Below are 24,186 nucleotides of genomic sequence, written 5' to 3'. Positions count from 1 at the left end.
TATCATTCATCTATCTACCTATCTGTCTAGCTAACTATTATCTATCATCTCTCTCTCCCCCCATAACTACCTCTTTTTTATCTACTTATTTATCTCTTTTTATCTGTCAAATAGTAGATGCTCAGTAACTATGTTTTGAATGATCAATGCTTGACTTAATCAACAAAAGGATATTTTTTATCTATAGCTGTGCTTTGCATATAAAGGCCACTTGAATGATACCATGATCATCTCAGTATCCTTCAAAAATAAATTTCATAAGATTGTAAAGAAGAAGATTGCTTGTCGATGGAGTACAGAACAGCTGAGGACTGAAAGGTACTTAATTTGGGAGATAACTGTTTGAATTCAGAGAGTTGGGGTTTGTGTTTCCTTAAGACAAGGACAACAATACACTTAGGTTTTAACAACTCAATATAATATCTGATTATACTCTAGGCATTTTCATAACCCATTAGATTATTAGAGGGTCAAAATAAGAGAAATTAATTATCATTAATAATATATAACAAATTTAAATCTTGAGATGGAGTATCCTTCCTAGAGGATGACATCACTTCTTATATACATGGAATTAAAGAATGTTAAAGCTAGACAAGACCTGATTTATTCAAGCTCCTTCAATTTATAGATAAAATAAATGAGTTCTAGAAGGACCCTCCTCTGGATTACATAGTGAGTTGGTGACAGAGTAAAGATGAAAATATAAAGCAGTGAATTTCTTTTTTTTTTTAAATTTTTTATTTAATAATTACTTTATATTGACACTCGTTTCTGTTCCGATTTTTTTTTCCCCTCCCTCCCTCCACCCCCTCCCCTAGATGGCAAGCAGTCCTTTATATGTTGGATATGTAAGCAGTGAATTTCTATCCCTTGTAGTAATTGTGGATAAGTCTGTAACAAATGATTTCATTCATTGGTGGCATTTCCATAGTACTAACTTGCTTTACCTTCTTCTAGTCTCTCTCCTATTTAAACAGCTGACACTGATTTTTCTAATGCAAAAGCCTGACCATGTCATTCCTCTGCTCAAAAAACTCATCTCTCTCTATTGTTTCTAGAATGAAGTAAAAATTTCTCGGATGTTTAAAGTCCTTTATAATTAATCTCTGGCCTTATGTTCCAAGGTTATTACATAATAATCTCTTTCATGAACTCTACTTTTTAGCCAAACTTGTCTGTTTACTGTTCCTTGAACATGAGGATTCATTTCCCATTTTCCTGATTTTGCACAAGTAGTCTCCCTAATTGGACTTATCAGTGATAGTGGTATAGTGGGACTCCTCAGCATACCTCATGGAAAAGTACTTTCTCCTTACTCTGCCTCCTAGAATCTCTTCAGTCATCTTTTTTCAGTTGTGTCCAACTCCTTGTAACTTTACTTAAGATTTTTCTTGGCATCAATACTAGACTAGTTTGTCATTTCCTTCTCCAACTCATTTTGCAGGTGAGAAAACTGAGGCAATCAGGGTTAAGTGACTTGCTCAGGATCACACAGCTAGTGAGTGTCTGAGCCCAGAACTTAACTCAGGAAGATAAGTCGTTTTGACTCCAGGTCTGGCAATCCACTGCATCAAATAGCTGCCCCCCAGAATTTCTAGTTTCTTCAAAAGTTTAACTCAGCTATCATGAAATCTATCCCCAAACCTCTCAATTGTTAGTGCCTCTTTCCCTCGCTCTCTTTGCATTTACCTTTTAGATATTTTACATAAAATCATAAGATAATAGAATTTAAATTTAGAATTGGATGAAAATTTAGAGGTCATTTAGTCCAACTTTTTTGTTTTAAAGATGACAAAACCAAGTTCTTGACTGAGGTAATGACTTTCTTAAGATCACATAGGTGGTAAATGAAAGTCAAGATTGTGATTCCAGACTCTTTGACTCCAAATATCATTTTACTAAACAGCACAGAAACTTCTTGAGGGCAAGGATTATTTTGGATTTCTCATCTCCTATCACCTAGCACCTGACACAATGCCCAGTATATATACAGTGCTTAAAACATATTTGCTTGGTTTATTTTTTGTAATATTCACAGTGGAGTGAGACAGCCAAGTGCAAGAAAAATTAGGAGATCTAGAATCTCCAAAGTGTGGTCTTCAAGAATATTTCACATATTATGGGAGTTGGGATCTTGAAATTGCTTATTTATGCTCTCTTATACTATGTAGCACTCTTGTTTCAGGGATGAATCAGTAATAACTAGCTTAAGAGAATAGTTAAGTGACATTTAATTTAAAATCCATGCCTTCTTTCTATTTATTCTAGTGTAAAAATTCTTAATCTTTTTGGTGTCATGGATCCTTTTGACAGCCTGGTGATACCCATGGACCCCTTCTCAAAATATTTTCCTTAATTCATAATAGAAAAAAATGCCACATTTCCAGTTATGTTAGTGAAAATAAAAGAATGTGATTTTTCTTCATCCAAGTTCACAGATACCCTTTGAAATCTATTCATGTTTCCATTGTAGATCTATGAACCCTAGGTTAAAAACCTTGCTAGAATAAGACTTTTTTTCCCCAGTGGTAAAACATTTGGTAGGTTAACTCATGTCAGGGATCTTTTCCCCACCTAAATAATCCAGAGAACAAAAGAATTATTGCTCAAATCCCACAAACTCCAACTCAGTCTCCTCGTTCCCAAAGAAATGTCCCTAAGTGACCTCTGCTTTTTTTTTTATCAGATGAGATCAGCTTTCACCCTGTTGTTTTTCAGCTGGAAGTTTGTTTGTAAAGACCTCTGGGAAACATGTGTGCATCACTCTGAAGGCCTCCATGACCGTCTGGACAACTCTCCTGTGCTGGTGCATCAAATTGATGTGTTTCCCCAAGTACATGAGAAGAGCCAATTCTACATAGATGAAATTATTGTTGCAGATAGAAAACTAACAGGTGATTATCTAATTCCCATCTTTTTTCCCTGTCAAACATTTTTCTCTGCCATACTTGTTATTGGTTAACTTTCTTTTCTTTTACCTATATGATTTGTTTTGATAGAGGAGTCACCACCTCACAAGTTCAAATTACTTCTTCTTAAAGTATATTCCCTAAAACAATTAAACAAAATTACCTTAAAAAGTGACCAGCTGATAATACAGATCACTTTAATGATCTCATATAATAAAAGGAACTTGATGTTACAAAACCTGAATTTGAATCTTTTTACTTGTGTGGCCTTAGACAATTCACAATGTCTCTGTGCCTCAATTTCCTCAAATGAAAAATGAGGTGTTTGTCCCAGATGATTTTTTAGGATCCTTCTAGTTTAGAAATTTGACATTATCATGAATATGGGTATATATCCATCCATAGTTTTGGGCCTGGAGCTAGGAAGACCTGAATTCAAATCTGATCTCAGACATTTAATAGTTGTGTGACTCTGGTAGTGATGGTGGTGGTGGTCACAGTAGTAGTAGTAGTAGTAATTAATAGAAAGTCATTGGAATTTATTAAATAAAAAATTATTGGTTATACATGCACTTTGTGCAATTGTATGGAAGATAGCTTGCAGAAGAGAAAGACTTAGGGTAGAGAGATCAATGAGAAAACCATAGTTCAGATAAGAGGTTGGAAAAATATGAACAGCAAATGGCTATCCTAGTGGAAAGAAGGTGACAGATATAATTGATAAAATTGGAGGCATATATGAGGGGCATATAGAGAAATCCTTTTAGTTTTATACTTTATAGCCTAACTACAAAGGAAGAAAAATGTTGTATGTTCCAACATGTTCAGTTGAATTTAACAAACATTTGTGAGGTTATTATGCATAAGCACTATGATGGGCAAGGGGAATTCAAAGACCAAAAAAAAAAAAAAAAAAAAGAAAAGAAAAGAAACAGGTGGTTGTAGCTGAGGATAAATCAAGTCCTGAATGATATCCTTCAAGTTCATCATTAGTGTTTCATTTCTGCCTTTTCCCAATCTCTTCATCAGTGAAAATTCTTCTTGCAGTTCAGACACTGGATTCTTGCCCTTTTTTTTTTTTTTTTCTAACTCCTTTCCAAGCAGGAAATGGTGGATGTTATTTACCCGTTGACTGAAATTCACTCACAACAATGTGTTCACTCTCCAGGTGTGTACATTTTTGAACTTTCAAAATCTTTAATTGTGGGATTAAATCCTGTTAAATAAGTTTATGGTAGCCTAGAACAGATACTAATAACTACTTAACATTTACATAGCCTTTTGAAGTTTGCAAAGCATTATATGTTGTATCTCATTTGATCCTTTTAACACTGTGTGAGGTAAATGCTAACTGAGGTTCAGAGAGGCTTTATAAGGACATGTAGCTAGTAAATAGCCAATGAAGCACCCACACCAGGGTCTTCTTAAATTTTAGCCCAGAAGCTACCCACAGTGCAAAGCTGCTTCCCACTTAGTTGGGGAAACATTTTTGTCTTTACTGGTTTGTTTGTTGCATGTGCTACAATAGATCCAATCCAATACAAAAGATCAATCTTTCTTTATAGGAAATTTTGCTAAACCCTTAACTGATGAAACTTGCTTTGGTCAGCTTACTGTCTCTGAAGGTTGAGAAAGAGGAACTGTTCAGAAAGAACAGCTAGGGGCCACCTGGATTTTTTTCTTTGTCCTTGCTCCTTCTCAAATTCTAAATCTTGTTTCTTCCCTCAGATGACAGATAGATACCAGCACCTGTCCTCATTTTGTGACCTCTCCTTCTGTGGACTTTAATATCCTATCCGGAGTTTTTTCCCTTTTCTCTCCCTACTCCCAGGGATATGTTAGAGTGTAGTATAATACAAATAAATCCCTTCCGGACATATATTGACTTAGAAAACCAAACTTTAACATTATATATATTGTATTATATTTTTATCTATTGTGTTAAACATTTCCAGATTTTAACTGGTTCCAGAAGCACTCGAGAGTGCTATATACCAACATGAATTTGGCATCTTTATGCTAAATCAGGAGAGATGCATTGATTGGTAAATTTTCAGTGTAAACATTTAAACATTTAAACTAAACATTTAGAAATATTGCAAGTCAGGGCTTGATTGTCTTGACCACTGGTTCTCAAAATGTGGTCCCCAGAATACTGAGGTGCATCTCTGAAGTCCTTTAAGAGGGCCTACAAGTTAAAAATTAGTTTTTATTTCTAATAAATATAAACACAACCCACAAAAATTCTTTGGACAGATGCCAAATAATTTTTAATGTATAAAGGGATACTGAAAACAAAAGTTTGAGAACCACTGGTCTAGTCTTAAAAAAGCAAAGAAAATATTAATAATGAAAATTAAACTTAAAAGTATGGCAATACGACATGCTCCCACCCTCCCCAGAGTTGGTTGTCATATATTTACCAGCATAACCCTGTCTCTGCTCAATTACCTTCTCCCCTGGCTCTTCCTATATCCATAACTATGTTGATTATGCTTAGTAGGAGAGTAGAGCCTTCTGGATTGAAGTGTCTGCTGCCTCAACTTTCTGGTCCCTAGGACATCTGGTCCGGGACATAGAGTAGGATGGATTGGTTAAAGTAAGGAGTCCAAATGAAAACGAATAGCATTTCACTCAGGGCCTATAGGGAGTTGAATTAGGAACATAGAAACCCTGCCAGGACATTTGACTCTTAATATTTGTGTGATTTTGATCCTGAAAATTAAATGAAATCAAGGAGAACTATCAACTTTGTCACTAATTATATATATACAAGGAAAACTGACATAAAGAGAAGAGATTAAGTAAATGGTTATTTGGGTTGTGTAATACTAATTACAGTCATTATGTTTGCTATTTATGTCTATTTACTGAACAGCACAATTATCCCCTAGATCCAGTTACAAGAAACCTCATACCTCCCTTGGCATTTCTGACAAAAGGCAATTCTGGTTTTCCTGCTCTTCTTTCTCTCTTCTTTTTTGTTTCATCCCTAGTGTAAATGTGTAAACACATTCCATTAAATATGTTGGATTAACTTTGTCTGAAATTGCATTTGATTTACACAGTAAGCTCTTTATATATTGACTTAGTCTTCATAGTACACTGGACATGTCAATCAAGTGCTCATAACTAACCAAAAAAAAATTAGTGGGAACATTGCCACTAATTTACACCACACAATTTAGAATTGTATGATAGTCTTGAGCCATCAACAGGATTTTCTAGGATAAGTTTTTCAATTAGAAGATGAACAATTGAATGCAGATTTGTTTCCTGTGATGAGGTGTTATTTAAAATGAGGTATTAATATGTTAAAGAAGCCACTACTTTGCTCTCTTCTTTTGGAGTTCTAAGAGGTTTTCTCAAAGTAGTTAGAAAGGTATCTGGTCAATGGCTGGCTGAAAATTGGTTATATCCATGGGGGACATTTAAAAAAATTAGGTTTGTTAGCCTTGAGGAAGAAAGAGTCAAGAGTTATTTGAAACAGGAATCATCTGTGTGGAATATGATCTTTGAATCTGTCCCATAGAGCAGCAAGGGGAAAGAAAATGTCTTTCTTTTGCATTGGTCATGACAGCCAGAAATGAAAGGGATGATCCACAGATAGGAAGCTACTAATATCTACTATGAGAGTGAGTGAGCAAGAAAAGCTACTAGGAATGGAAGCAGCTTCAAGAGGCATAATTCTTTTCTCTTGTGGTATAAGAAATGATGAGCAGTATCTGTGTGACTCTGAGCAAGTCACTTAACTCTAATTGCCTTGCCAAAAAAACAAACAAACAAACAAAAAAAACAAAAAACAAAAAACGAAAAGAAAAAGAAATAACGAGCAGGTAGGTTTCAGGAAAACTTGGAAAGAGTTAGATGAAGTAGTTCTGAGTGAAATAAGTAGAATGGGAAATACATCGTATACAGTAATAGCAACATTGTGTGATGACCAATTATTATAGTCTAAGCTTCTCTCAGCAATACAGTGATCCAAGAAAATTCCAAGACTTGTGATGGAAAGTGCTATTCACATCGAGAGAAAAACTACAAAGTCTAAGTGCAGATCAAAGCATATTACTTTCAATTTGCTTTTGTTTTTTCTTTCTCATGATTTTTTTCATTTTGTTCTGATTCTTCTTTCATAACATGACTTATGTGGAAATATGTTTAATATAATTGTACATGTATAACCTATATCATATTGCTTGCTGTTTTAGGGCAGGAAGTAAAGAGAAAATAAATTGGAATTAAGAATCTTAAAAAAGTGAATGTTGAAAACTATCTCTACATGTAATTGGAAAAATAAAATACTATTAAGTAGAAAAAAAAGAAGCATAATTCCTGTCAGTAGAAAAAAGAACCAATCATCTATTCAAGGGAAAATTAGCTCTGGCAGCTGGAAGTTGACTTATGGAGAGAAGCAAGGCAAGAGAGCCCTTCTCAGCAATCTGCCCATCAGAGACACTGCATATAGTGGGGAGAAGTGTAAGAATGATAAAAGAAAAGCGAAGATGTTATGACTCTGCAATACCAGAAATATGAATTTCCTTGACCTTGTGAAGCCCTTGATACAAGCGACTTTTAGTTTATGTCTTTTCTCCTCAAAGATGTTGCATATATTTGTGGGAGAATATATTCCACAGTGGGATTATGGGAGCAATATTTTAGAAGACTATTCTTATTTTATCATATTGATCAATGCCTCTGCTTTGAGATAGTCATATCAATTGGTTGGAATTAGTGATAACCAGTTGGGCCTTAGGAACTATAACTTGGGAACACATAGAGTAGTTTCCTTCTTTCTGAATACACATTGGGAGATATACTATAGCCTACTATCTCCCAACCTGTATTCAGAAAGAAGGAAACTATTCTATGTGTCCTCAAGTTACATATATATATATATAAAATTTCACATTTTTTTGTATTGTTCAGTCACAAAGAAATCCCATTTGGAGTTTTCTTGGCAGAAATACTTGAGTAGTTTGTCATTTCTTTCTCCAGCTCATTTTGCAGTTGGGGAAATTGAAGCAAACAATGTTAAGTTACCTGCCCAAGGTCACACAGCTATTAAGTGTCTGAGGCCAAATTTGAACTCTCCAGACTCTAAGCCAGGTACTTTATCCACTGCACCATTTAGCTGTTCTTTGATTGCATTTAATAAGGGTTACATATGGAGGAACACTCATGTTTTATGTGACTATTTTACCTTTTCCCTTTCTTTGTATCCTTATTAAATGCTTTTAAAATTGACTCTTTTGGAACTCAGTCTCCCCATGAGGGGCTTTCTCACTGCATGGCATTTCTATCTGTAGTCACTTTTTGATTTGTGATGCTTATTTTCTTTCTTTCTTTCAGTTTCCCAAGTCAATTCCAGGACAGCTCGCCCAGGGGGGAAACTCATTGAAACTGTTTCTGTGACTGGAATACCACCAACCTACAACATAACCCTATGGCTGGCAGGATGTGGCAGTGAACTTCCTCTCATTCAGCCTTGGTAGGGAAGGATCTTTATTTTCTCATTCATGCCTCCTCAGTATTTACAGTTAGTTGAGTATGTTATAGTAGAGATTTCCTTTGTCAATGGGTTGGACTAGGGGACAGTTGAGATTCCTCCCATCTCTTAAATTCTATGATTTTGGTTCTTTTGATATAGAAATCAGTTGTTTTTTTTTCCACCTCTGGAAACTGATTTATTTGGTCACCACTAATATTGCTGATTTAGAATTCAAAGAAACCCAAAGACAGTAGTGTGTCACAATAGAAAGGGAGCCAAATTTCCAGAAGTCAGAGGACATGAGTTCCAGTTCTCTTTCTTCCACTCATTATCTCTGTGACCTTGTGTAAATTGCTTCATTTCTCACTCATAAAATGCAGATTATTGTTGTGTATTTGTTTCAGTAGCATCCAACTTTTTGAAGGGTTTTCTTGGCAAAGATATTGGAGTGGTTTCCCATTTCTTTCTTCAGATCATTTTACAAAGAAACTGAGGCAAACAGGGTTAAATGACTTGCCAAGCATCCATAGTTAAGTGTCTGTGGCCAAATTTGAACTCAGGTGTTCTTGACTATTCACCATCACACCTAATTGTGTAAAATGAGCATTAGAGAATGTCAAGTCACTTTCAGTCTTAAATTTATGGTGCTAAAATAATCTAGTTTACTTTATAGATAAGGAAATTGTGGGGGTCTGATTCGCCTAAAGGTAACGGAAATAGTAGAATCACAGAGTTTGAGTTCTAAGGAACTTCACAGACCATTGAACCCAACTTTGCTTCAAAAAAAAATCACCTCAAAAATATAATCAAGAAATGGTCATAGAGCATTTTCAAACCCAGTCACTTCCCAATAGATGATTCTATTTTCTGGGGAATCAATCCTTCTATCTGTCTGTCTATCTCTCTGTCTATGTCTGTTTCTCTGTCTCTCTGTATCTCTATCCATCATCTATCTACCTATCTTTTTATCATCTAGCTATTAATCCATCCATTTCTCATCTATCTATTGATCTATTTATCTACCTATTTATCCATCATCTATATAACTACCTACCTACCTATCATCTATCTATTTTTTCACATGAAACTATAAATTTCTATCAGTTTTCTTTTCTTGCTAAGTATATAACAAATTCAACATGTTATTTTCAACTCTGTCCTGCTGGTCCATGATTCCCTCTGTTCTTTTCTGTTTATTTAAAATTCTTCAGTAATCCTCTTGTTTTTCTTTTCTTTTTTGGTTGTGTGTGTGTGTGTGTGTGTGTGTGTGTGTGTGTGTGTGTGTGTGAAATCTATCTATTTGCCTTTGCTTCCCAACTCTCTTCCTCTAATTCAATTAAGAAAAAAAAAGCAGAACAAAAATCTTCTAATAAATATTAACAGTGAAGCAAAATGAATTCTCAAGCAAATTGTATCCAATTTTATACTTTGAATTCATCTCTTCTATCGGGAGAAAGATAAGCACATTTCTTCATTGGTCTTCTGGAATTTTGATAGATCATTGCATTTGTAAGTACTTTGGAGACTCCTACTTTGTGATGCAATTATTTTTAAAGTAAAATCCATTCTTTTAATATCCTGAACTTACACAACTACTTTCTTAAATGGGATTTTCAGGTCATCTGTTCTGAACCCCTTTTACTTAATGAGAAAAAAAGCTAGTCCTCCTTACAATAACCACTAGATGGCTCCAGAACTCCACAAACACTTTATTTTCCTAACAATACTGTTAACAGAGAGCTAAGGATTCTCTTTTCATAGAATTGTAGTTTTAGAGATTGGAAGGAAACTCTGAGGCCATCTAGTTCAATTTCCTCATTTTATAGATGAGGAAACTGAAGCCCAGAGAGGCTTCATAAGGACCAAGTATACATGCAAAGTGGGGATTCAACTGCAGTCTTTCAACTCTACATCCATTATCAGGATTCTCTCTCTGAACTTTGTAAAACAACTTGTCCATTGTCACAAAGGAAGTAAAAGAAAAAGCCTGCATTGAAACTTAGGACTTTTGACTCTCAATTCAGTGTTTTTCCCACTACAGGACAATCATTTTCCCAAACCTTAGTAAAACCAGGAAAACCCAGATGTCTTACCCTTTTTTGGTACCAAAAGAATTTCTCTTACCTTCCACATCCACTTGACTATTATAGAGAAGCATAGACAGTATGACTGTCTATGTTGAATTCACTCTAATCTCATGTCATTTGGTATGATGGCAATCCATATATCCCAATATAAATGGAAGAGTAAAGGAATTCAGATTACTAAAGGGTAATAGAAAGTGACCTGAAAGTCAGTCATATTGTTATAAAAAGTGATTAATTTGGTATAAAATATATATTTCTTTAATCATAAAAATAGAAAGAAGTAATTAGTTGTTTTTTAGTTGCTATGGATATTTGTAAGAGTTTTAAAAATTATAAATTTGATTAAATATTTGTTTAAATTCCAAGTTAATAAATTCCTTTAATTTAGAGTGATACAATGAGAAGAACACTGGCTCTGGGTTCAAAGGACCCAAGTTCAAATTCTGCCTCTTACACAATGCTTGTACAACCTTAGCCAAATCATTAAGCTTCCCTTGAATTCAGTTTCCTTATCTCTAAAATGAGAAGGTTAAACTAGATGACCTTTGAGGTTCCTTTTTAGCTCAGATCTATGATCAAATATCCTATCTTTCAGATGAGAAAACTGAATCTCAGAGAAGAGAATTGAGCTTCCCAGAGCAGGGAACTGCTTAAAGGTTCAGGCTAGAAATAATAACTTTTATAATCTAACATAAATCATTGTGATAATGATAATCTTGTTGCTCCCAGGATTAAATAAAAATTCTTCTGTTTGTTTGGCATTTTTACAACCCAGTCCTTTCCTATTTTTCTAGTTTTCTTATACTTTATTCCCTTCTACAATTCAGTAACATTGATCTGCTTGCTATTTCTCTCATATGAATTCCATCTCCTGAATCTATGTCTTTGCATTCATTTCCTGTCCAATTCCCTCCCAACTCCATAATGCCTGGAATGTTCTTCTTCCTTGCTTGCTTCCTGGCTTCCATTTAGATTCAATTTAAATTCCATTTTCCACAAAAAGCTTTTCCTTTCAATCTATTCCCCACTTCCACCCTCCAGGACTCTCTCTAACCCGCTGTTAGCATCTTTTCTCTGAGATTATTTACACTGTATATATCTTGTTTGTTTACTTTTTACTTGTCTTTCCTGTTAAAATATAAGCTCCTTGAGGGCAGCTTTTTGTCTTTCTTTGTATCTGTAGTTCTTAATACAGTGCCTGCTTAACTCTAAAATAGAGTTTTAAAGTTCTTTCCTTCCTGTCCTTCAAATAAAATACTCTATGTCCTGACTCCAAACTACCTGAGGCAGTCATTCTTTTTCCATAGGTTTCCCAACTCCAGGGTCCATGTGAAATTACCCTCTTTTGGAAAAGGTCTTAACATCTTCCATTTGACTTAGGTTGAGGTAAAGGTCAGAAGGACTCTTGGTTATTTAATCACTTTATTTTTCCCCTAGTACTTTTGTAGGGCATCACCATGGTTCAGGTTTGTTTTGTGCCCTACGATAATGGGAATTTTCTTGGTTTGTTGAGGATGGAAATGCTTCTTGCTTCAGGTTGCTTACTATTGATTCTCCTTTGTCTCTGATGTGCAATAGCTACTTAGCACCAGAAGAAGCCAACGAAGACCCAAGAAGCATCAGTGTGACAGTCCAGAGACTCCAAAGTATCAGTCCACCTTTAAGAGGACATTTTCAGATCCAACTTCCTAAGACAGTGATACCTGGTAAAAACTTCATGTGGGGTGTTTTTGCTTTTGAAATTGGCACATCACATACTAAAGGCTGAATAAATGCTCTGTATCATCTATATCTATCTTATTTATCTGTCTAATTTAAAGCTATTGTATACTCATAATTTTACTAATAATAGCTTACCTAGAGACAGAGAGGTGGCAGTGGATTAAATGCTGGACTGGAAGTCAGAAAAATCTGAGAACAAACCCTACCTCTTAGAAGGTGTATGATCCTGGGTAAAGCTATAAAAATATTTTATTTGATTCTCACAACCCTAGAAGATAGATGCAATTATGGTCTCTATTTTACAGATGGAGAAACCTAGGGAAGAGAAACCAAGACTTGCTAAAAGTCACACATTTAATAAATGTCTGAGGTTGGTTTTGAATTCAGATCATCCTGTCTCTAGGCCCAGTTCTTAATACAAAGCACTACCTATCTGATTAAAGGCATTGAGTTAATATCACTACAAAATGACATTTTCTTGATGGGAAGGAATTCTAAATAGTACTCATTGGTTCTCTTGAATTTCCACTTCAAAGACCCAGGATCTATTCCCGCAGAGTTCTTGGCTTTCGTTCTCAGCTGCCCTTCCCCTCTGCAGTGAGTTATTTCATGTTGTGTGCTTACTGTTGTAAACATCCTTCTATAGGCATCCCCATACACATTTCTGCTCATGACCTTCGTGAACTCCTTCAGGGCAGCAATGATGATTTCGCAGCTCAATTCTTCAGTGTCAGTGACTTTAAGGTGCAGAAAGATTTAAACACCTGCTATGAACACGTGTGGACCCTCACCTGGATGTCCCAAACAGGAGATTTGCCCAATATCATCAGTGTACGTATGATGTTCCTTTTTTAATGTGGAAGTTTGACATGACTAGTGAAAAATACCTGGCCAACTTCTAAAGGCTTCTCTCACGCGTTCCTTCTCTTGAAAGTAGAGGTCTCTAAAAGTTGGGTTTGGGTCAGGTAGTACAAGACTCAAATTGTTTATTTTGGATGGGGAGATGGTCTTATCCTATTTTCCTTGTCATAGTCAAATATGTGGCTTGTTTTCAACAAATCATACTTACCTTTATGCACAACACTACTTCTTTACTCCCCTTTCTCTTCTGCTCTTTCTTCTTTGCAAGCTCCTAACTTCCCCTCTTTTGAGCCAGGTATTATAGCCTCAGGGAAGCTATAAATTAACTTCTACTTGGCCACTCATAGCATCAACTGTGTAAAATGGGAAATTTTCACAGGCGTCTCTCTTGCCATTATACTCATTCTCTGTCCTCAGTTCACCCGGTGGCTTTGGGAGATGTACCTTGACAGCAAGTTTTGGCCCTCTGGGACAGAGACAAGTGACTAAGAGTCACATATCCATTTTTTATTTTGGGTAGGTCTGAGGAAATTTTACAAGATGAGCAGGGATGGATGAATTCTATCTGAGCTGAATTATCAGTCCCATTACATTACCTTTCCTCTAGAAACCAATCCCTCTTTTGAATGTCCCTTTTTCTGTTTGGGGTACCACATTTTCCCAGACACCCCACTTTACAATTTCAGTTTCATCTTTGACTCCTCATTCTCACTCATTCCAATGTTGCCAACCAGTTGTTAAAGCTTATATTTTCTGCTTTTATAACATCTTTCCATTCTGTCTCCTTATCATACCCACACAGTCACTAGCCTAGATCAAGACCTCCTCACTTCTCACTTGGATCCTTCTAACTGACTTCCCTGTCTCAAGTCTCTCTTTTCTCTTATCCATCCTTCATTTATCTGCCAAAATGATTATCCTAAAGATCAGGTCTTATAATGCACTCCCTTACTTAAAAAACTTCAGTGACTCTCTATTGATTCCAACATCAGATAATATTTTATCTTCTCTTCATTGCACCTTTTACAAGTATATAAATGTTTATATGTTTTATATATATAAAGTGATATATTTCCAATTATGGTAGTATATGTATATAATTTAGAAATAAGTAAATACAAATATATGGGGGTTGCTCAATACATACACAAACATATTTTTTATCTAATGAGGTATATGATCAAATCAATTTAGAAACCATTACTTTAGCTGTCTTCAAATAAAGTCAAGACAATTACTTGTTGGGTATATTATAATGAGGATATTTGTTTAAGTATGGATTGGGCTAAATTATTTCTGAGGCCCTTTCCAATGCTAATAATTTGATGATTCATTGTGGTATCTTTCATATAGATACTGTGAGTTACTTTGCATAAAACTAGGGAATTCTACCTCTTATTCTTTTCAGTGAGCTATAAGATTAATCACCAATGCCTTCATTTCACAGAGAAAGAAATTGACATAGTGGATAGAGAGCTTATTTTGGGATAAGAGAAGCCAGGAAAAACCTAGATTCGTTTTTGTTTGTTTGTTTGTTTTTTGTTTGTTTTGTTTTGTTAAATAGGGTTAAGTGACTTTCCAAGGGTTGCACTGCTAGGAAGTGTGTTAAGTGTCTGAGGCCAAATTTGGACTCAGGTCCTTCTGACTTCAGGGCTGATGCTCTATCCACTGCACTACCCACCTGCCCTGAAAACCTGGATTTTAATCTTGCCTCTGACACAAAATGGATGTGTTTCTGGTCTACCGTCTAAGTTAAATTTTCAACGTCTCAGGCAATTCTTGAGATTGTAAGTTACAGAACAGCTTTTAGATCTTCATTGGTTGAGGAAATTTTCTTATTGGGAGCTCCCTTCTACAGTGAAATCATATTTCCTTTTCCCCATAAATGAGCTTCAATTGCTATAAGAAGATACCAATTAAACATAAATATGGAGGAAAGGAGACATGAAAGTAGTCTATGATTGTGACTAAAAGTAAAAAATACATGCATTTGAGTTTTGCTTCTGACATTCACTAGTTGTGTAATATGGGAAAGTCATTGTTACTATTGTTATTTGTCCTTGCTTCTCGAAGAAGACCATGAAATCAGAGAGGTAATGCCAAGAATGTAAGTGAGTTGGATTGAGTGAGGGAGGGCTGGGCAAGTCTTCTGCCTCACTTTCCCTTCAGAGTCATCTAGGTCCAGCTGCCACATATAGATCAGGACGACTGGAGATGGCCCTGGATGTGGGCAAATCAAGGTCAGTCAGCATGCTAAAACTGTAAGTTATAGACAAATTGTTCAGACTTTATTATTAAAGATAATTTCTGTACTGAGAGTTCTCTACACGTTAAAATTACATGTTGAGATTGCCATCCCTGTTAAAAAAAATAGAAATCTTAGAAGCATATATTTTAGAGGGAGCAAGTTTGAAAAATATGTACTCCAAAAAGAGAAATGGTAAAAAGGAATAAAGGAGACAGAAACAGAGAGGGAGAGAGACATAAGACAGAGACACAGAGAAACAGAGATAGAGAGAGTCAAAGACCGAGACAGACAGACAGACAGAAAGATAAAAGCAGAGTCAGAGACACAGACACAGAGAGAAATAATTTGTGAATTTCCAATGATGATAACAAAATCAGCTAGAGGAGAATGTTTAGATTTTAAAATAAAAATAATTTATCAGTTATATCACAACTGGGCATGTCAACATGAGACTTTTTATATCATGAATAAGATATTGTTAGGTTGTAACCTCTAGAGCTCTAGATCTTAGCATGATTTTCAAATATGATGCTTGTTGAGAGAGTTATTGATTCTAATAGAATAACGTTTAAATTATAGGTTTCAAAAATGAATTGATAATTAATTTATAAAATTATGAGCATTTACATCCAGTTGTTTGGGTATTTTGTGGTAAAGATCACTATAGGGATCAGGAAATTGGGTGGCAATCACTCTTTAATAAGGCATAGAATGTATGGAGTCAAAAAGCCCATAAAGACAAAGCAAAAAAGGATTTCAGAGACAAATGGTGTAGGGATGGGGAATGGAACACTGAAATAGATAAGAAATGCATCAGAAAAGATGGAAAAGAAAGAGAAGAGGCTTTAGATAGTATCATTTAAGTAACCACTGATAAAAATTGGGAGTACTGGGCAGCATGGGCCTGATAGAAATGAAAGAATAAGATATTGAGGTCTCATTTTTATTTTGGAAAAATAGACCAACTTCTATCTGTATCACCTTAGAGTTAGTTCACTAATTTATCTAAATCATGTCAAACTTATCACTAAAACTTCTAAGCCACATTTCAAAGTTATCTGAATCTTTTGATATCCTGCTGGTCTAGAATTGTGGAGCTCTGGAATTTTTCTGGAATTTACATATCATTAGAACAAAATACCCTGACAGCAATGCCTAGATGGCTTTTGCTGATTTAGCACATATTACCAGGATGTGAATTTTTGTTAATATATGATATAATTTGTAAATTATTCTCCTTTGATCTTTAGAACAATTCATATGAGACTTGCAGTTTCCGTTTGGCAATCTTATTTCCTGCTATTGCCCTTTTATACCAGCTACATTATAACCTTACATATTATACTGATTGGGGGTAGATGGGATAGGATGGGGTAGTGGTGGTCTATGGGCCATTTTATGGGTCGATGACTATATGGGGGTCTTATAATTTAATGTAAAGGTTGCCAAATTATGATTTTTTAAATCAGTAAATGTCTGCTTTGTATACATATATGTCTGGAGTCATGAAAAGAGATTGTGAAAAAGAGATTGGAAAAAGTTTGAGAAATCTTGGTTAAGGGGACTAGAAAAAGAAATAAATTTCACACAAAAAGAAAAACAACAACAACAACAATAAGATCCTAATCTACCACCAAAAGTATTACAAAGATCTAAACAAAAATGGGTGTGGTTTGAGCAAAGTATAATGCCCCTTTAAACAAAATATTTCTTAGGATTACTGCGATTTTCATGAGTCACTTCTTAGATCATCAAGCATCTAATATTTTCTCCAATTCTCCTCTAGCCCCTTACTTGGCCACAATTTCTTAAGTAGAATGTCTGAAGATTCATTATTATAGAATCTAATCTGAATCATTGTGAAAAGCAATAATCTGTATTATTATAAATGTTTACCACTATTTCAGGTCTCTGCAGAAAACCTAACTGGTGTGAATCCAACTGTGAACAGTCAGGTAGTTTATGATGGTGGTGTTTTTCTTGGACCCATATTTGGAGATATGTTGGTTACTCCCAATACATATCCTCAGGTGAGAATGGAGGGGTTTTCTAAAGTGGTTTCTAATCTTTAATTTGATTGCTTTACTGATTATAAAATTAGCTATTTTGATTTAGTTCTCAAAACCTGTTTTCTATTAGCAAAACAGATCTAAATGTAGTTCACTGATGTTTATGAATTTATGAATTTATTTGCAAATATAATTGTGCTCAAACTCTAGGCAACACAGTGAAGAATATAATATAAATGAAGTATCCATGTACCAAATGGGAGAGTGGTTCACAAAGTGAAGAACTCACATGAAGACATTTTTTACAGTCACAAAGGATGCCATTTATTACAGCTCACAGGCTAAATCAAATATTACTAAGCAAGGTTGAATCAGTTATAATTTAGCAAGCTGTGGAAATAGGATGGGTGGATTAAATGAACTGATTAAAGTTCTTGGTCCACAGCAATAGTGTTAGGGAATGTGGAAGATACAAAGGGTAGTCCTTGTCTTCTTGGAGTTTATAATTGGATGGATTAGATAAACTGTATACATAAACCCCAATAGTAGGTACTTGATAGGTTTATGTTTATGTTGGTTGATTGAAAAAAAAATGCTGTGGAAATTTGGGAGAGTTAGTGAACATTTATGTCTGGGAAAGTCAAGGAAGCCATTTTTGAAGAGGTAGCATTCTGATCTATTTGATCAATAGATCAATCGATAAGTATTTATTCAAGACTATTATGCCAAACTTTGTGCTAGGCAATAGGGATTACAAATATAGGGAAAAACACTGGCTGCCTTGGGGGAGAGACAGCAGGTTGATAAACAGATACTTGTAAGATATAAAGTAAGTAGAAGGCAGTGGGGGGAAGATTCTAATAGTTTTTGGAAGAGTGGGTCAAGGGGAAAACTCGGAAAGACCTATACAAAAGGTTGATTGAGCAGTCTTGAAGAAAGAAAAGAATCCTAAAGTGAGAAGGAAGAACATTTCAGGTATGGCATAGAGTACAAAAACAGTAATATTAAATAAAAGTAGAAAAATAGCTTAGAATAGGAGTAGGGAGAGATTTAAAAAGCTGAACTTTTAAAAATATAAAGAATGGACATTATTCTACAGGCAATAGGGAGTCATTGAATATTTTTCTTAATAGGAATGAAATTAGTAGGTGAGACAGCTTAATGAAAGAGAATGATATTTGGAGTCATAGGGACCATATTGGAATCCTAGCTTTTCTAGGTTTAAACAAGTCACCACAAGTTGAGCAAGTCACTAAGTCCTCTGAATGTCAGTTCCCTCATCTAGAAAATGAAGATAATAATATTTATACAACTTGTTTAAGGGGTCATTGTAAGTCTCAAATGACATATTCCTTAATGATAGGGACTGTTTTTGATTTAAAAAAAAAAAATGCCCAGTGCTTGACACAGTGCCTAAGAAATTTTTATTTATTTAAAATCATATAATTTGTAATTACATAATTTAATTAATAATAGTTGTTCATAACATCACTTAAAGTTTTTAGTCCCATAAGATCAAAAGTATTATGGATCATAGGTAGCCAAGCCAGAGCCCAGGACTTACTTAGAGTCAGAAAGCCGTGAGTTCAAATCTAACTCCAGATACTTACAAGATGAATGACTCTGGGACAAGTCATTTAACATCTGTTTGTAAATATTTACATATATTTCCTTATCTGTAAATTAAGCATAATAATAACACACACCTCACCAGGGTTTTCTGAAAGTTAAATGAGATACCAGCTGCAAAAAATTTTGTAAACCTTAAGATGCTATATAAATGTTGGTTATTATTTTCATTACTATTATGATTGTTATTGTTATGAAATATCCCAGGACAGGAGACAGAATGATTCTTCACTTTGTGGGTTTAACAATCATAAGATACACCAAGTATCCCAAGATATCTTGCTCTACATCTATATAGATATATAAAGAGAATATAAGAAAAAAACTATTTGTTTGGGATTTTCCAGCAAGCAAGCAGCTTCACATAAAAAAGCATCTGAATTATACATACTGTGTTTGCTGTTTCTTGTGTTTCTTCAGGTAACAGTGAAAGTCAATGACATACCTGCTCACTGTCTGGGTTCCTGCTCTTTCCAATACCATCAAGAAGCAACCCCCTTACTTCAAGCTGCCTGGTACTCTTATGGTAGGACTCTTTCCATTGAATCTTAGGGAAAATAAGTTCTAGACTCAAAAGCAGTTTCCTTAAGAGAGTGGGCTGGCATATTTTTGCTGTTATTCAATCTTATCTGACTCTTTGTAACCTAATTTAAATTCTGGGTTTTTTGACTCTAAATCTAACCCTTTTACCCACTGTGTCACCTACCTACCTTTCTGGCACATATCAGGTGCTTAGTGGATACTGAAAGATAGAGTAATTAGGGATAGAGGTAAGAGAAAAGTTTCTCTACAATTTCTGTAAAATTGTGGATAGAGTGCCTGTCTGGTGTCAGGAAGACTCATCTTTATGAGTTCAAATCTTTGGGAGGTGGTTTATTTGGTATATTTGCTTTATTTCATCTCTTAGGTGATAACAGTAACCTGCTTGTCTATATTATTGGATCTGGTTTTCCTGGAGACTCTAAAGCTTTGAAGATTGAGGTGAATCAACAGATCTGTGAAATCATGTTCTCAAACCAAACTTATGTGACTTGCCAGATGGACTTCTTACCAATTGGAAATTATGAGGTGGTGATGTTGATAAAGCACATCGGCTTTGCCCTCAATGTCAGTGGAGGAAAGGGCATCTATTTCAACATTGAACCCAAGCTGAAAGTAATGAAGCCTTCTGTAGCTTCAGAGATTGGTAAGTTTGAAGAAGAGACAAGAATCCACTCAATTCCCTGAAATTGATATTCAGATCACAGAGCTTTGGGGCTGTTCTGAGAGAACTAGAAGGCATTGGTAAATGCTTTCAAACACCCTAATGTCTGCTGTGGTTTGCAACTTTTAATTTACTAACATCAGCATTTCTTCTAATGAATTTTACCTCATACGGTCAATGTCTGTTGAATAAATGATTGTGTAAATGAACAGCAAACATTTAAACCCTTAAATACATCTTGGTAGGCCTTTTAAACGCTCTTCCATTTGGGCTAACCATTCAGACTAGCATTTAAGATTTTTTAAAAGATCTGTCACCACTCTGGTTTTCAAGATTTATTTTGTATTATTTCCCTTTGACATGCTTTAGGCAAGCTGGATTATTTAATGGTCCCTCCTTCCTAACCAGTAGCTAGGTGATTCAGTCAATGTCCCTAATACTTTACCCTATACATATAATAAGGCTTCCTACCTCCAGGTTTTTTTCTAGGATTCTTCTATGTTTGAATTTTCCTTTCTGCCTGTCCTCCAATTCTGCCTCTTGAAATTCTACCTATGCTTCCAAATGTAGATCAATTGTCACCTTCTTTGTAAAGCCTCCAATAAATCAATCAATCAACCAGATCAATAACTATTTGTGCAGTATTTGTGATGCTTACTATGAGTCTTGAGGCATAGAAATGTAAAAATGAAATAGTTCTTATCTTCAAGAAGATTACAGTCTATCAGAAAAGACGTCATATACATACATAAGTACATAAAATATATATAATACAATAAAATGAAATGTAATAAATAATAGTTTTATATAGTAAAAATATACAATACAAAAACAATACAATATAAAACTATTATATAGTAAAAATATACAATACAAAAACAAAATGTATATGGAAAGGCTGTAATGCATTTGCCAATGAAGAGGAATTGTTACAGGTTTCATGAGGAAAGTGGTAGTTAAGCTGAAAAGAAAATTAGAGATTATACGCGGTAGAGGGGAAGAGGGAATACATCATCATTAATTTTGTTTCTGAGGCAATTGGAGTTTCACATGGTCACATGCTAGTAAGTGTTTGAGTCTGGATTTGAATTCAGGTCCTCCTGACTCCAGGCATGGTGGTGTACTATCCATTCAACCACCTACTTGCCCCAAGGGAGTATATTGTGGCCATTATGGATAGCCAGGAAAAAGGCAAAAGGATAAGACTTGGAATGACATGTGTGAAGATCAATAAGAAGGCCAGTTTGAAAAGATCAGAAAATGAGTAAAATGAAGTAATGTGAAAAAAAAAAAAGCTAGATAGATAAATTGAGGCCAGATTGTAAAATGATTTTTAAGTATCACAGAGGAATCCCTATTTATTCCTAGAGGTAATAGGGAGTCATTGTATTTTGAGTGGAGAGGGGAGGAAGGGTGATATAGTTAGAGTTGTACTTTTGGATGATCAATTTGTCAATTATATGGAGGATATTTTGGAGAGAGAAAAAACCTGAAGTAGAAAGAGCAATTAGGAGGCTATTGCAATAGTTTAGCTAAGAGATGAGGAGGACTTGATTTAGAGTAGCAATTTAGCTCATATGAGAAGAAAGAGGGTATGGATTTGAGAGCCATTGTGGAAGCAGATTGAATATAGGCTCTATAGCCGATATATCATTTCATTGAATCATCTGGTATTCAATGATTTTTCCTTTCTTGGACTTCAAATGGTATCATTTTGCTTGAACCTTTTTTGTGTCCTTATATTAACTTTGTAGGTTTTTTTATGTATATTTTTATGTATATATTCTATCTTTCCTATTATGCATAATATTATGCATAAAAGAATGTATACAGAATTTAGTTCTGTAATTTGTATATTTTGTATATTGTATAATTTGAATAATTTGAGGCACAAAGATCAATTAAAAAATGATCCTTGTGGGACTACCACATAACAGTACCCTGTCATTTATTTTTGCATCTATCAGGATTATTAACTCTTTGCTATGAACACTGTAAGCACTAAATAAATTGTGTTTATGGTAGAATGATTATCAAGCAAAACCAGATCAGTCATTTTAGTTCATTAAGATAATGTGATAGGGACAGCTAGATGGCACAGTTGATACAGCATCAGCCCTGGATCAGGAGGACCTGAGTTCAAATCCAGCCTTAGACACTTAACATTTACTAGCTATGTGACCCTTGGGCAAGTCACATAACCCCAGTTGCCTGGGGTAGGTGTGAAAGATGATGTGATCTAGTGGAAAGATCTTTGAAGGAGCATTTACAGGTCTTAGACATAGTCAAAAAATTATTGAGCTCCAAGTCAGGAGGCTAGGGTTTGGATCTAACTGGATAACCTTGGATATGCCATACAATTTTATTTGCCTAGGTGGTTATTACTATTGCCAGACTGTGCAAATCCACTTTCAACTTCTTGTTGAATTGAGGTAATACAAAGGAAACTGGATTAAAGAAAGCCAGAAGATCTGTATTCAAATAGTGTGTGGTCTTTACTGGGTCTCAGTTTCCGCATCTATAAAACAAAAGGGTGATACTAAATCCCATGATGCTGCCTTTCAGCATTATTAGCCAAAAAAGACCTGCCATCTGAAATCACAAATACAAGGATAGAAAGGAGTACAATCTCTTTTTGACCTGCCTTTTCCCCAAAAGCAAGCCCTCCCTCAATTTTGTTGCATCTTTTCTGCATATAAGACAGAACACATTGGGGGAGGCAGTTCTTTATATGTCCAAGGCATTGTGATAGGGTAAAAAAGTGAAAATGACACATCTTGTCCTCAACCAATTTGTAATGTAAAGAAGGAAGGGAAAGGAGTATATTACACATGCACAAATAATTCTTATATAGGGCAGTATTTGATGGGCTAAAGGAGAGATCTAGACAAAGTATTTTAGGAATATTTAAAAAAAAAAGAAACCTCTCTTATCTGGGAGGTCAAGATCAGAGAAGGCAACATAAAGGAAGTAACATCTGCATTGAACTCTAATAAATGAACTTCAGTAACCACAGGCAAAAAAAGAAATGATATGTTGCATGGAGGTGGAAGGGTACCCAGATGAAGAGATAATATTCCAGTTCTGATAGAGGCAAAGTACATGAAGAAAAAGAAAGTTGGAAAAGTAGGTTGGAGGAAGATTGTGAGGACTTTAAATGACAAGTTGAGGAGTTAGTGCTTTATCCTAAAGGCATGAGGGAGTCAATGAAGGTTTTTGAGGAAAGGAAAATTTCAAAGGTCCTAGAACTAATCTTTGGAAACTGATCTTGAATAGATAGAATCAGGAAGTAGGAGAAAATTCCAGGGAGTATTAAAAAAAGTTACTGTTTAAAAATCATTCCAACTTTATAAGAGCTTAATTTCTTAATCTATCTTTCCCTATCTCTCATCTACTGAGAATTTTAATAGATATTTATCATTCATTCCCCCCCCAGATAATATCATGCATTCCTTTGATATTTCAGTCACTTGGTGACATATCTCATCAGGAGGGATAATCCATCCATTGCACCATCTTACTCTCATAGAAGATTTTGACATTTAACTTAAGTCCTTTCTATGGCAGTTTTAATATTCAGATGAATGCTAATTTCTCCATATTTCAGTCATTTCTCATATCTTGGGTACCACTTGATCTCTACTTGATTGTTTAACTGACGATATCACTGATGCTGCAGGGGGATTTTGGGCCACTATTGAAGGGACAAGTTTGGAAGAAGTAAATCTGGTGTTATTTGGGTCTCAACCTTGTCCCATCAACATCTCCTCCAGGAGCATGGAAAGAATCCAATGCAAAGTCCCACCTTGGGTAAGCAAAGCCTTTTAGTATGTCTTCTCTTGTTATCACTCGCTATCACTTCACATTTAAGGCAGCAATAGAGATGAGTCCTAGTATCTATCTTCTATTTTAACTTTAGAATTGTTCTGTGATGGACTAAGCATTAAGTAGGGGTTAATAAATGCTTGCTGTGGGCAGTTAGGTGGGTGCAGTGGATAGAGCACTCACTGGTTCTGGAGTGAACAG

General features: G+C 35.1%; 1 protein-coding gene across 1 annotated transcript in view; it reads left to right on the top strand.

The window, feature by feature from the left end:
• PKHD1 (PKHD1 ciliary IPT domain containing fibrocystin/polyductin) overlaps positions 1–24,186 on the top strand; it is a 621,489-nt gene that overhangs the window by 65,472 nt on the left and 531,831 nt on the right. The window contains 9 exon segments of the mRNA XM_051996694.1: positions 207–318; positions 2,722–2,897; positions 8,262–8,400; positions 12,066–12,193; positions 12,856–13,040; positions 17,226–17,348; positions 19,377–19,482; positions 19,864–20,142; positions 23,840–23,970. Coding sequence (XP_051852654.1) covers positions 207–318; positions 2,722–2,897; positions 8,262–8,400; positions 12,066–12,193; positions 12,856–13,040; positions 17,226–17,348; positions 19,377–19,482; positions 19,864–20,142; positions 23,840–23,970 — 1,379 coding nt within the window.

Source organism: Antechinus flavipes, chromosome 4 (genome assembly GCF_016432865.1).
Source record: "Antechinus flavipes isolate AdamAnt ecotype Samford, QLD, Australia chromosome 4, AdamAnt_v2, whole genome shotgun sequence".
Classification (NCBI taxonomy): Eukaryota; Metazoa; Chordata; class Mammalia; order Dasyuromorphia; family Dasyuridae; genus Antechinus; species Antechinus flavipes.
Note: the sequence above shows the minus strand (reverse complement) of the source record. Positions and strands in the feature narration are given on the sequence as shown.